Below are 12,235 nucleotides of genomic sequence, written 5' to 3'. Positions count from 1 at the left end.
TCTCTACCTAACCCCCATGATGTACTTTTGCTAACAGTGTTTGATGGAGATTCTCAATCTTGAATTCAGAAATTCTGTTTGTCTCCCCATCTCTTGCTGGGAATCTGGTTCAACAAATCCACCGTCAGCAGTCAGTCATTTGAACTGACTTCATGGTGGGACATTTCACGTGAGCACAACACTGAGGCGATTCGCACACTTGTCCCACTTAAGTGTCAAACAAAGACTGAAGGAAAGAGTCGGATTTAAACCGTCATATGTTGGGGGCAATGTGGATGGACCAATGGAGCTTGTACACCAGTCGCTCAAAGCGGGCGCAGCAAGCAGTGAAGAAGGTCAATGATAAGTTGGCCTTCATTATTGCCAGAGGGATTTAAATTCACAAGTGCAGATGCCTCACTGCAGTTCGATAAGGTCTCGGTGAGGCCACACCTGGAGTGCTGGGTGCAGTTGGAACCTCTCCCTGACATAGAAAGGATACAGTTGCCAGAGAGGGAGTGCAGCCAAGGGTCAGCCGGCTGACAGGCAGATTGCCCGACTGTCCTAGGGGCGAGAGAGATTGGTTCAGTAGGGACTGAATCAGCCCTGTTTCTCCAACCGAACCCTGAGTCTGCAAAGGGAAACACTTGGCCTGCCTCTGCTCATGTTTCATTCAGCAAGCAGGCAGGCAGGCAGGCAGGCAGCAGATTCTGTCCTGTCCTTATTTCTGGCTTCACATTGCTGCTTTCCCTCTCCATTTCTGACATGTTGGGAATGGCCATTCGTCTGTCGCCTTAGGGAGGCTTTCCACAAGAATGAGTCAAAAAGCAGCAAGAAATCACCAGTTAAACACCACTTCATTTCTGCCTCCATTTGGAGAGAAGATTCCTGGCTGGGCCACAAAAACAAAGCTCACTGCAAAGTTTCACTTCAGATTGGACATCTTGTATTGTTCACACACACACACACAGGCTTTTCACTCCAATCCTCGGATTGGAATTTCTCATCAAACAGTTTGCATCCGATGAAAACGGTCAGTTTAATAACCCAACGTCCTGACTGCCTCACGTCCTGGCACCCTCACCTGGCAAGTTTGAAACTTCCATTTCTGCTGACTTCCAGTCGCCGCAAAGTGCTGCTGCCAATTCAAGTCAAAGTGTACAACTCGGAATGGAAATGGCCTCCAATTCAGGCTCCTGTCCACTTGGCAGCATTCGCCATTTGGGCAGGCAGGAGGCATATGAAGCAAAAGTGTGTGTGTGTGTGTGTGTGTGTGGGGGGGGGGGCAGGCGCTGCTTCCAGTGCTGCCAGCAGGTATCTTCAAGCTCATTCCAGCCACGCTTTCACTCTCCACTCGTCTCCTGTCGTTACTGACGGTCCCTCCGTCTCCCGGGGTGGGGGTCGGGCAGCGCTTCAGGCCGCCCGCCGGCTGTTTGCGTGCACCCGACCCCGACCCCCGCGCAGCTTGCGGTAGGCGGCCACCCCCAGCCAGCCGCAGGCGGCCACGGCCGCCCCCAGCGAGCCGCAGACGGCCGCCGCCACCACGGACCCCGCAGTCGACGCGGCGGGCGGTGGGCTCGATCCGCTCGATGACCTGAGGGGGGGGGGGGAGAGAGGTGACAGAGAAGAGGCACGTTAGCAGGTCAAAACAGGCAACGTCATCAGTGGCTCAATACACGTTCCAGGTGTCCAAAGAGGGTCAAACCTCAGCTCGCCTTCACACTCGCTCTGTGTCTGACCCCGTGCTGTACCTGTCCCGGCAGTGTTTGATGGGGACAGTGTCGAGGGAGCTTTAATCTGTATCTAACACCGTGCTGTACCTGTCCCGGCAGTGTTTGATGGGGACAGTGCGGACGGAGCTTTACTCTGTACCTGATGCTGACGGTCGTACAGGTTTTGCCAGCAATCTTCAGTTGTACATTCCCCGCTCTGATCATCTTTTCCAGACGCTGTAGAAGTGACGGGACGGAATGTTGGGAACACCCGGCATATTCCCAGAGTTCGAGGCACAGTTCCAAGCTGCTGCACGTGTGTGGGTTCCGTATGTGGCACCTGAGGAGAGGGACAGACAGGCAGAATCTTTCACCGCTCAGCTCCTCCTGATGTGCCACCCAGTGCTCTCTGCCCTTGTCACGGTCCCGACCCTCCGCCCTGTCGCCTGGTTTACCTGTGAATCGCGGTCACGTTGGCCAGGCCGTCGGCCGCCCCTTCTGCCTCCCGTTCCTCCATCTCCGCGCACTCGGCGCTCTCCCGCACACGGATGCCCACCTGGATCCGGCCTCCAGGCTGGCCGCCCTGGCCGCCCCCTCCCGCAGGAGGAGGAGGAGGGGCGGCGGAGGAGGAGGAGGAGGAGGCCGGGCCCGTCCCGGGGGCTCTCGGCGTCCGGGCCTCGGGGAGCGGCGGCCGGCCGTCGTCACGGCGGCAGAGGCGCCCGCCCGGGCAAGCGAGGACGCCTCGGAATCCCGGCACCTGGAACCCAGAAAGAGGGAGTGGGGAAACGGGGGTGGGGGGTGAAGTAACCAGTTAAGTCGTGCATTAAGAGGCATCGCAATCAGTGGTCTGGTCAGAACCAGGAGCAGGAGTAGGCCACCTGGCCCCTCCATTCAAGGAGATCTTTTGTGGACTCGGCTCCACTTTCCAGCCCAAACACCACAACCCTTAATCCTCCCCAAAAAGACGATCCGCCTTGATCTGAAAAACATTTCACCCAGGAGTCCCACAGATTCACAACCCTTTGGGCGAGCGGGTTCCTCCTAAACTCGCTCAGTCCTAAATCTACTTCCCCTCGTTTTGAGGCTATGCCCCCCCCCCCCCCCCAGCGGAAACAACCCCTGGTCCCCCAACTCCAAACCATCCATGTAAATCGTCAACGGGTGGCGGGGCCCAGCACGGATCCCCCCCCCCCCCCCCGAGGGACGCCGCTGGCTGCTGATTGCCACGAGCAGAGAAACGCCCATCAATCCCCCACTCTTTGCTTTCTACTCGTCAACCAACCCTCCATCCGCGCTGCTCCTTTCCCCCTCGGTGCCGGGCGCCTTTACCTCAGGCCAAGTGCCGGGGATCGGCGCCGACGTGTCAAGGGTCGGCCCCCCCCACCCCGGGCCTACCTGAACGCTCTCGCCCGCCCTGCACGGCAGCCATGGCGAACCTTGAACTTGGACCTGAAACTCCTTCTCCGCCCCCGCCAAGCGATGGAGGTAGCAGCGTCCGCCCATTGGCTCCGAGGCGTCCGACGTCTGATTCTGAGGGAGGGAGGCGAGGTCAGCGCTTCAGTACCGTCACCCCCCCCCCCCCCCCCCCCACACACAGCGAGGCCCTTTTCCTGTCTCGGTGCCCCCCCCCACCCTTGCCCAGACTCACCGCCCTGGTCAGGTTGGCCAAGAAGCATCGGCTCCGCCGCCCGTAGATCTCCCCGCTCCGGCTGGCGCCGCCGGCCCTCCTCCCCTCCTCCTCCTCCTCCTCCTCCTCCTCCCTCCAACATTCGCTCTGCCGGACGGAAAGACGGGAATCAGAACCCCAGGCCAGGCAGACAGCTGGAGGTGACCCCCCCCCCCACCCCCACCCCCGGAGAAGGGTGGGCGAGTCAATTTGCAGGCGACACTCGAGTGTCGGTGGAGTGAATCTCGTGTTACAAGTCACACACAGGGAAGCTGCAGAGCTGGGCTGGGAGGTGGCAAATGGGAGTCTCAAGGGTGAGCTGATTCATTTTGGAAGGAATAACAGGAAGACAGAGTCACTGGGGCTCATCAGCTAAGATTGCGGGCGGTGCGGGTGAGCAGAGAGATCTCGGTGTCCTCCTCGGTGTACGTGGATCCCTGAAAGTCGGCACCCAGGTTGAGAGGGTCGTGGAGAAGGCGTGACGGCGTGTTGGCTCTTTTGTTGGCACAGGGATTGAGGTCACCAGGAGAGAGAGAGGGTCAGCACTTGCTGAGAGATCCCTCACCCACACACACACTGACAATGTGAACCCAGCAGAGAGAGAGTCAGCACTTGCTGAGAGATCCCTCACCCACACACTGACAATGTGAAGCCAGGAGAGGGACGAGGCAGCACTTGCTGAGAGATCCCTCACACACACACTGACAATGTGAACCCAGGAGAGAGAGAGTCAGCACTTGCTGAGAGATCCCTCACCCACACACTGACAATGTGAAGCCAGGAGAGGGACGAGGCAGCACTTGCTGAGAGATCCCTCACCCACACACACACTGACAATGTGAACCCAGCAGAGAGAGAGTCAGCACTTGCTGAGAGATCCCTCACACCCACACACACACTGAGCGGTGGTGGCGCTGTGAGCGCGGGCAAGTCATAAACCAGTGGCAATTGGAAAGTTGGTTTATGACTTGTCACTCGCACTTGGCGGCTGCCCTGGGCTTGAATGAGTGTGGGCGGGCTTAATATCCGCCCCCCGGGCCGATTTGACAGGCAGGCCGCCTCTGGGAGCTTCCTGGATGGGCTGGGACAGCAACCCGCTGCCCATCGCTCCCGGACCCCGCGGCAAGGGGAGCAGACCGGTTCCGAGGGTGCACCTTTCCCGGGGAGCCGGTTCAGATTCACCCCCTTAGGGAAGGTGCACCTTTCCCGGGGAGCAGGTTCAGATTCACTCCCTTAGGGAAGGCCGGGGGAGAGCGCTCTTTCCCGGGGAGCAGGTTCAGATTCACCCCCTTGCACTCTGGCCGGGGGAGAGCGCTCTTTCCCGGGGAGCAGGTTCAGATTCACCCCCTTGCACTCTGGCCGGGGGAGAGCGCTCTTTCCCGGGGAGCCGGTTCAGATTCACTCCCTTGCACTCTGGCCGGGGGAGAGCGCTCTTTCCCGGGGAGCAGGTTCAGATTCACCCCCTTGCACTCTGGCCGGGGGAGAGCGCTCTTTCCCGGGGAGCAGGTTCAGATTCACCCCCTTGCACTCTGGCCGGGGGAGAGCGCTCTTTCCCGGGGAGCCGGTTCAGATTCACTCCCTTGCACTCTGGCCGGGGGAGAGCGCTCTTTCCCGGGGAGCAGGTTCAGATTCACTCCCTTGCACTCTGGCCGGGGGAGAGCGCTCTTTCCCGGGGAGCAGGTTCAGATTCACCCCCTTGCACTCTGGCCGGGGGAGAGCGCTCTTTCCCGGGGAGCCGGTTCAGATTCACTCCCTTGCACTCTGGCCGGGGGAGAGCGCTCTTTCCCGGGGAGCAGGTTCAGATTCACCCCCTTGCACTCTGGCCGGGGGAGAGCGCTCTTTCCCGGGGAGCAGGTTCAGATTCACCCCCTTGCACTCTGGCCGGGGCAGCATCAATGTGGCTGTTGCGGAATGAAAGTGTGCGAACTGGAAGTAGCAGCAAAAAGTGCCGCCTTGTGCAGGGTGAATGCAGCCTGGGTGCGGGGGCGGCGGTCAGACTGAAAGGCGGTGGGTGCCGCCGCCGCCGCCGCCGCCGCTCTGTCCCGGGTCGGATTGCTGTGGGTGTGAGAGAGCCGGGGACCGGCAGACAGACAGAGAGACAGGGGAGTGCAGGGAGAGAGAGAGAGAGAGACAGGGACAGTCTCCCTCTCTGTGCGGAGCCGCTTTGCAGGGTTTTAAACGCAGCGTCTCTGCAGCTTTCGCCGCGGTTTCTCTTCTCGGAAAGTTTTGCCCGAACCCGCAGAGGAGAAAAGTTTCACTCCAAGTTGACAGGGGACGGGAGGTGTCTGGGTGGTGGGCGGGGTCTTTGGAGAGGGGGCGGGACCGGCGGAGGAGGCGGGGTCTGCAGAGAGTGGGCGGGGTTTAGGGCTAGGGGCGGGGTCTCTTGAGAGGGGCGTGGCCTCAGCAGAGGGGGCGGGGTCTCTTGAGAAGGGGCATGGCCAAGTCTCTTTCGGGACGTGGTCTCCAGAGTGGGCGTGGCTTACTGGTAGGGGCGTGGTCTCGGAGAAGGGGCGGGGTCTCTTTGGGGGCGTGGCTTATGGGTAGGGGCGCGGTCTCGGAGAAGGGGTGGGGTCTCTTTAGGGGCGTTGTCTCGGAGGAGGGGGCGTGGTCTCGCAGTGTGGGGCGGGGTCTCTAGAGAGGGGGCGGTGTCTCAGAAGAAGGGGCGTGGTCTCTAGTGTGTGGGCGTGGCTTAACCTTAGGGGCGTGGTCTCGGAGTAGGGGGCGTGGTCTCTTGAGAGGGGCGTGGTCTCGGAGGAGGGGGCGTGGTCTCTAGTGAGTGGGCGGGGCTTCGCGACAGATAGAGGCGTGGTCTCTTGAAGTGGGCGTGGTCTATTGAAATGGGCGTGGTCTCTCCAGGGGGCGGGGTCTCCAAAGAGTGGGCGGGGTCTAGTGGCAGGGGCGTGGTCTCCTGAGAGTGGGCGTGGCTTATGAGTGGGGGCGCGGTCTCTTGCTAGGGGCGTGGCTTGGGGGTAAGGGCGTGGTCTCGGAGGAGTGGGCGGGGCCTGGTCTCAAAGGGGCGTGGTCTCCAGAGAGTGGGCGGGGCTTAGGGCGTGGTCTCTTGATAGGGGCGTGGTCTCGGAGGAGTGGGCGTGGCCACTACTTGAAAGGGGCGTGGTCTCGGAGGAGTGGACGTGGTCTCCTGAGAGTGGGCGTGTCTTAAGGCTAGTGGGCGGGGTCTCTAGGGAGTGGGCGGGGCTTAGGACTAGTGGGCGGGGTCTCCGGAGTGGGCGTGGCTTAAGTCAAGTGGGCGTGGTTTAGGGACAGGGGCGTGGTCTCGGAGGAGTGGGCGGGTCCTCTTTAGGGGCGTGGTTTCGAGAGAGTGGGCGGGGCTTAGGATGAATGGGCGTGGTCTCTTGAGGGTGGGCGGGGCTTAGGGATAAGGGCGTGGTCTCAAATCAGGGGCGTGGTCTCTTGAGAGTGGGCGTGGCTTAAGGCTAGTGGGCGTGGTCTCTTGAGGGGCGGGGTCTCTTGCTAGGGGCGTGGACTCGTTTGGGGGCGTGGTCTCTGAGGAGTGGGAGGGGTCTCTTTAGGGGCGTGGTCTCTTGAGTGGGCGGGACTTAGGATTAATGGGCGTGGTCTCGGAGGAGGGGGCGGGGTCTCCTGAGAGTGGGCGTAGTCTATTGAAATGGGCGTGGTCTCTCCAGGGGGCGGGGTCTCCAAAGAGTGGGCGGGGTCTAGTGGCAGGGGCGTGGTCTCGGAGGAGTGGGCGGGGTCTATTGAAATGGGCGTGGTCTCCAGGGGGCGGGGTCTCCAAAGAGGGGGCGGGGCCTTTTAGGGGCGTGGTCTCCAGAGAGTGGGCGTGGCTTAGGGGCAGGGGCGTGGTCTATTGAGGGTGGGCGGGGCTTAGGGATAAGGGCGTGGTCTCCAAACAGGGGGCGGGGTCTCTTGAACAGGGGCGTGGTCTCTTGAGAGGGCGTGACTTAAGGCTAGTGGGCGCGGTCTGAGAAGGAATGGGCGTGGTCGCCTGAGAGTGGGCGTGGCTTAGGTATAAGGGCGTGGTCTCCAATCAGGGGGCGGGGTCGCTTCGGGGGGCGGGGTCTCTTGAGAAGGGGCGTGGTCTCGTGAGAGTGGGCGTGGCCTAGGAGGAATGGGCGTGGTCTCGGAGGAGGGGGCGGGGTCTCTTTGGGGGCGTGGTCTCCGGGGAGTGGGCGGGGCTTAGGACTAATGGGCGTGGTCTCTTGAGTGGGAGGAGTTTAGGGGCAGGGGCGTGGTCTACGAGAAGGGGCGGGGTCTCTGGAAAGGGGCGGGGCTTTGTGTTAGGGGCGGGGTCTCCTGAGAGTGGGCGTGGCTTAATGCTAGTGGGCGGGGTCTTTCCAGGGGGCGGGGTCTCCAAAGAGTGGGCGGGGCTTAGGCGCATGGGCGTGGTCTAAGAGAGTGGGCGGGGCCTCTTTAGGGGCGTGGTCTCGAGAGCGTGGTCGGGGCCTCTTCGGGGGCGTGGTCTCCAGAGTGGGCGTGGCTTAGGGGTAGGGGCGTGGTCTCTCGTGTGTGGGCGGGGCTTAAGCGCAAGGGCGTGGTCTCTTGGGAGGGGCGGGGCTTCGGGACAGATAGAGGCGTGGTCTTTTGAAGTGGGCGTGGTCTCCTGAAATGGGCGTGGTCTCGGAGGCGTGGGCGGGGTCTCTTTGGGGGCGTTGTCTCCAGTGAGTGGGCGGGGCTGAGGGCTAATGGGCGTGGTCTCCTGAGGGGGGCGGGGTCTCAGAGGAGGGGCGGGGTCACTGGCTAGGGGCGTGGTCTCGGAGGAGGAGGCGGGGTCTCTTTGGGGGCGTGGTCTCCAGGGAGTGGGCGGGGCGTAGGACTAATGGGCGTGGTCTCGGAGGAGTGGGAGGGGTCTCCAGAGTGGGCGTGGTCTCTTGATGGGGGCGTGGACTCGTTAGGGGGCGGGGTCTAAGAATGGGGGCGTGGTCTCTGAGAAGGGGCGTGGTCTCCGGAGTGGGCGGGGCTTAGGACTAATGGGCGTGGTCTCTTGAGTGGGAGGAGTTTAGGGGCAGGGGCGGGGTCTCTGGAAAGGGGTGGGGCTTTGTGGTAGGGGCGGGGTCTCCTGAGAGTGGGCGTGGCTTAAGGCTAGTGGGCGTGGTCTAGGAGGAATGGGCGTGGTCGCCTGAGAGTGGGCGTGGCTTAGGTGTGGGGGCGTGGTCTCTTGAGGGTGGGCGGGGCTTAAGGATAAGGGCGTGGTCTCCAATCAGGGGCGGGGTCGTTTCGGGGGGCGGGGTCTCTTGAGAAGGGGCGGGGTCTCATGAGAGTGGGCGTGGCCTAGGAGGAATGGGCGTGGTCTCCTGAGAGTGGGCGTGGTCTTGGGGGAGTGGGTGTGGTCTCCAAAGAGGGGCGGGGTCTCTTTAGGGGCGTGGTCTCTTGCGAGTGGGCGGGGCTTATGGGTAGAGGCGTGGTCTCCAGAGAAGGGGCGGGGTCTCTTTAGGGGCGTGGTCTCGTGAGTGGGCGGGGTTTAGGGACAGGAGCGTGGTCTCGGAGGAGTGGGCGGGTTCTCTTTAGGGGCGTGGTTTCGAGAGAGTGGGCGTGTCTTAAGGGGCAGGGGCGCGGTCACGGAGGAGGGGGCGGGGTCTCCATGGAGTGGGCGGGGCTTAGTACTAATGGGCGTGGTCTCGGAGGAGTAGGCGGGGTCTCTTGAGGGTGGGCGGGGTTTAGGGGCAGGGGCGTGGTCTCTTGAGGGTGGGCGGGGCTTAGGGATAAGGGCGTGGTCTCAAATCAGGGGGCGTGGTCTCTTGAGAGTGGCCGTGGCTTAAGGCTAGTGGGCGTGGTCTCTTGAGGGGTGGGGTCTCTTGCTAGGGGCGTGGTCTCTTGAGGGTGGGCGGGGCTTAGGGATAAGGGCGTGGTCTCAAATCAGGGGGCGTGGTCTCTTGAGAGTGGGCGTGGCTTAAGGCTAGTGGGAGTGGTCTCTTGAGGGGCGGGGTCTCTTGCTAGGGGCGTGGTCTTGAGTGGGCGTGGCTTGGGGTGGGGGCGGGGTCTCTTGAGAGGGGCGTGGCCTCAGCAGAGGGGGCGGGTCTCTTGAAAAGGGGCGTGGCGAAGTCTCTTTAGGGGCGTGGTCTCCTGAGTGGGCGTGGTCTCTTGCTAGGGGCGTGGTCTTTTGAGTGGGCGTGGCTTGGGGATAAGGGCGTGGTCTCCAAATAGGGGGCGGGGTCTCTTGAGAAGGGGCGTGGTCTCTTGAGAGGGGTGGGGCTTAGTGTTAGGGGCGTGGTCTCCTGAGTGGGCGTGGCTTAAGTCTAGTGGGCGTGTTGTCTTGCTAGGGGCGTGGCCTAGGAGGAATGGGCGTGGTCTCCTGAGAGTGGGCGTGGCTTAGGGGCAGGGGCGTGGTCTCGGAGGAGGGGGCGGGGTCTCTTTAGGGGCGTGGTCTCCAGGGAGTGGGCGGGGCTTAGGCCCAGTGGGCGGGGTCTCGAGAGTGGGCGGGGTCTCCGGAGTGGGCGTGGCTTAAGTCAAGTGGGCGTGGTCTCTTTAGGGGCGGGGTCTCTTGCTAGGGGCGTGGACTCGTTTGGGGGCGTGGTCTCTGAGTGGGCGGGGTCTCTTTAGGGGCGTGGTCTCTTGCGTGGGTGGGGCTTAGGACTAATGGGCGTGGTCTCAGAGGAGTGGGCGGGGTCTCCAGAGTGGGCGTGGTCTCTTGCTAGGGGTGTGGTCTCTGAGAAGGGGTGTGGTCTCCGGAGTGGGCGGGGCTTAGGACTAATGGGCGTGGTCTCCAAGGAGTGGGCGTGGCTTAGGGGTAGGGGCGTGGTCTTGGAGGAGTGGGCGGGGTCTCTTTGGGGACGTGGTCTCCAGAGTGGGCGTGGCTTAGGGACAGGGGCGTGGTCTCTGAGAAGGGGTGTGGTCTCTGAGGAGTGGGCGGGGTCTCTTTAGGGGCGTGGTCTCTTGAGTGGGCGGGGCTTAGGACTAATGGGCGTGGTCTCCAAGGAGTGGGCGTGGCTTAAGTCTAGTGGGCGTGGTCTCTTGCTAGGGGCGTGGACTCGTTTGGGGGCGTGGTCTCTGAGGAGTGGGCGGGGTCTCTTTAGGGGCGTGGTCTCTTGAGTGGGTGGGGCTTAGGACTAATGGGCGTGGTCTCATAGGAGTGGGCGGGGTCTCCAGAGTGGGCGTGGTCTCTCGCTAGGGGCGTGGTCTCTGAGAAGGGGTGTGGTCTCCGGAGTGGGCGGGGCTTAGGACTAATGGGCGTGGTCTCCAAGGAGTGGGCGTGGCTTAGGGGTAGGGGCGTGGTCTTGGAGGAGTGGGCGGGGTCTCTTTGGGGACGTGGTCTCCAGAGTGGGCGTGGCTTAGGGACAGGGGCGTGGTCTCTGAGAAGGGGTGTGGTCTCTGAGGAGTGGGCGGGGTCTCTTTAGGGGCGTGGTCTCTTGAGTGGGCGGGGCTTAGGACTAATGGGCGTGGTCTCCAAGGAGTGGGCGTGGCTTAAGTCTAGTGGGCGTGGTCTCTTGCTAGGGGCGTGGACTCGTTTGGGGGCGTGGTCTCTGAGGAGTGGGCGGGGTCTCTTTAGGGGTGTGGTCTGTTGAGTGGGCGGGTCTTAGGACTAATGGGCGTGGTCTCAGAGGAGTGGGCGTGGTCTCCTTAGTGGGCGTGGCTTAAGTCTAGTGGGCGTGATCTCTTGCTAGGGGCGTGTACTCGTTTGGAGGCGTGGTCTCTGAGGAGTGGGCGGGGCTTAGGACTAATGGGCGTGGTCTCGGAGTAGGCGGGGTCTCTTGAGGGTGGGCGGGGTTTAGGGGCAGGGGCGTGGTCTCGGAGGAGTGGACGTGTCCTCTTTAGGGGTGTGTTTTCGCGAGAGTGGGCGGGGCTTAGGATTAATGGGCGTGGTCTCTGAGGATGGGGCGTGGTCTCCAACGAGGGGGCGGGGTCTATAGAGAGTGGGCGTGGCTTAGGGGTAGGGGCGTGGTCTCTCGTGTGTGGGCGGGGCTTAAGCCTAGGGGCGTGGTCTCGGAGGAGTGGGCGGGGTCTCTTTGGGGGCGTGGTCTAGGAGAGTGGGCGGGGCGTAGGACTAATGGGCGTGGTCTCGGAGGAGTGGGCGGGGCTTAGGGATAAGGGCGTGGTCTCCAATCAGGGGGCGGGGTCGTTTCGGGGGCGGGGTCTCTTGAGAAGGGGCGGGGTCTCATGAGAGTGGGGCGTGGCCTAGGAGGAATGGGCGTGGTCTCCTGAGAGTGGGCGTGGTCTTGGGGGAGTGGGTGTGGTCTCAAAAGAGGGGCGGGGTCTCTTTAGGGGCGTGGTCTCTTGCGAGTGGGCGGGGCTTATGGTAGAGGCGTGGTCTCCAGAGAAGGGGCGGGGTCTCTTTAGGGGCGTGGTCTCGTGAGTGGGCGGGGTTTAGGGGCAGGGGCGTGGTCTCGGAGGGGGCGTGGTCTCTTTAGGGGCGTGGTCTCCAGAGTGGGCGTGGCTTAGTGGTAGGGGCGTGGTCTCGTAGGAGGGGGAGGGGTCTCTTTAGGGGGCGGGGTTTAGGGACAGGGGTGTGGTCTCGGAGGAGGGGCGTGGTCTCTGAGTGGGCGGGGCTTCTCGCCAGATAGGGGCGTGGTCTCTGAGGAGTGGGCGGGGTCTCTTTAGGGCGTGGTCTCGAGTGGGTGGGGCTTAGGACTAATGGGCGTGGTCTCAGAGGAGTGGGCGGGGTCTCCAGAGTGGGCGTGGTCTCTCGCTAGGGGCGTGGTCTCTGAGAAGGGGTGTGGTCTCCGGAGTGGGCGGGGCTTAGGACTAATGGGCGTGGTCTCCAAGGAGTGGGCGTGGCTTAGGGGCAGGGGCGTGGTCTCGGAGGAGTGGGCGGGGTCTCTTTGGGGGCGTGGTCTCCAGAGTGGGCGTGGCTTAGGGACAGGGGCGTGGTCTCTGAGAAGGGGAGTGGTCTCTTGAGAGGGGCGTGGTCTCGGGGGAGTGGGCGGGGTCTCTTTAGGGGCGTGGCTTATGGGTAGGGGCGTGGTCT

The 12,235-nt window shown here is 62.7% G+C and overlaps 1 protein-coding gene across 1 annotated transcript; it reads right to left on the bottom strand.

Moving 5' to 3' along the window:
• Nucleotides 1-819: 819 nt before the first annotated feature.
• Nucleotides 820-3,491, bottom strand: LOC140405598 (ciliated left-right organizer metallopeptidase-like). The gene is made up of 5 exons (XM_072494151.1): nt 3,340-3,491; nt 3,087-3,221; nt 2,147-2,448; nt 1,852-2,031; nt 820-1,573 (listed from the first exon to the last, which is right to left on the bottom strand). Exons 2-5 carry the CDS (start codon nt 3,192-3,194, stop codon nt 1,393-1,395), a joined length of 771 nt encoding a protein of 256 aa, XP_072350252.1. The 5' UTR covers nt 3,195-3,221; nt 3,340-3,491; the 3' UTR covers nt 820-1,392.
• Nucleotides 3,492-12,235: the final 8,744 nt, after the last annotated feature.

Source organism: Scyliorhinus torazame, unplaced genomic scaffold (assembly GCF_047496885.1).
Source record: "Scyliorhinus torazame isolate Kashiwa2021f unplaced genomic scaffold, sScyTor2.1 scaffold_141, whole genome shotgun sequence".
Lineage (NCBI taxonomy): Eukaryota > Metazoa > Chordata > Chondrichthyes > Carcharhiniformes > Scyliorhinidae > Scyliorhinus > Scyliorhinus torazame.
The sequence above is the reverse complement of the archived record's forward strand: the minus strand, read 5'-3'. Positions and strand labels throughout refer to the sequence as shown.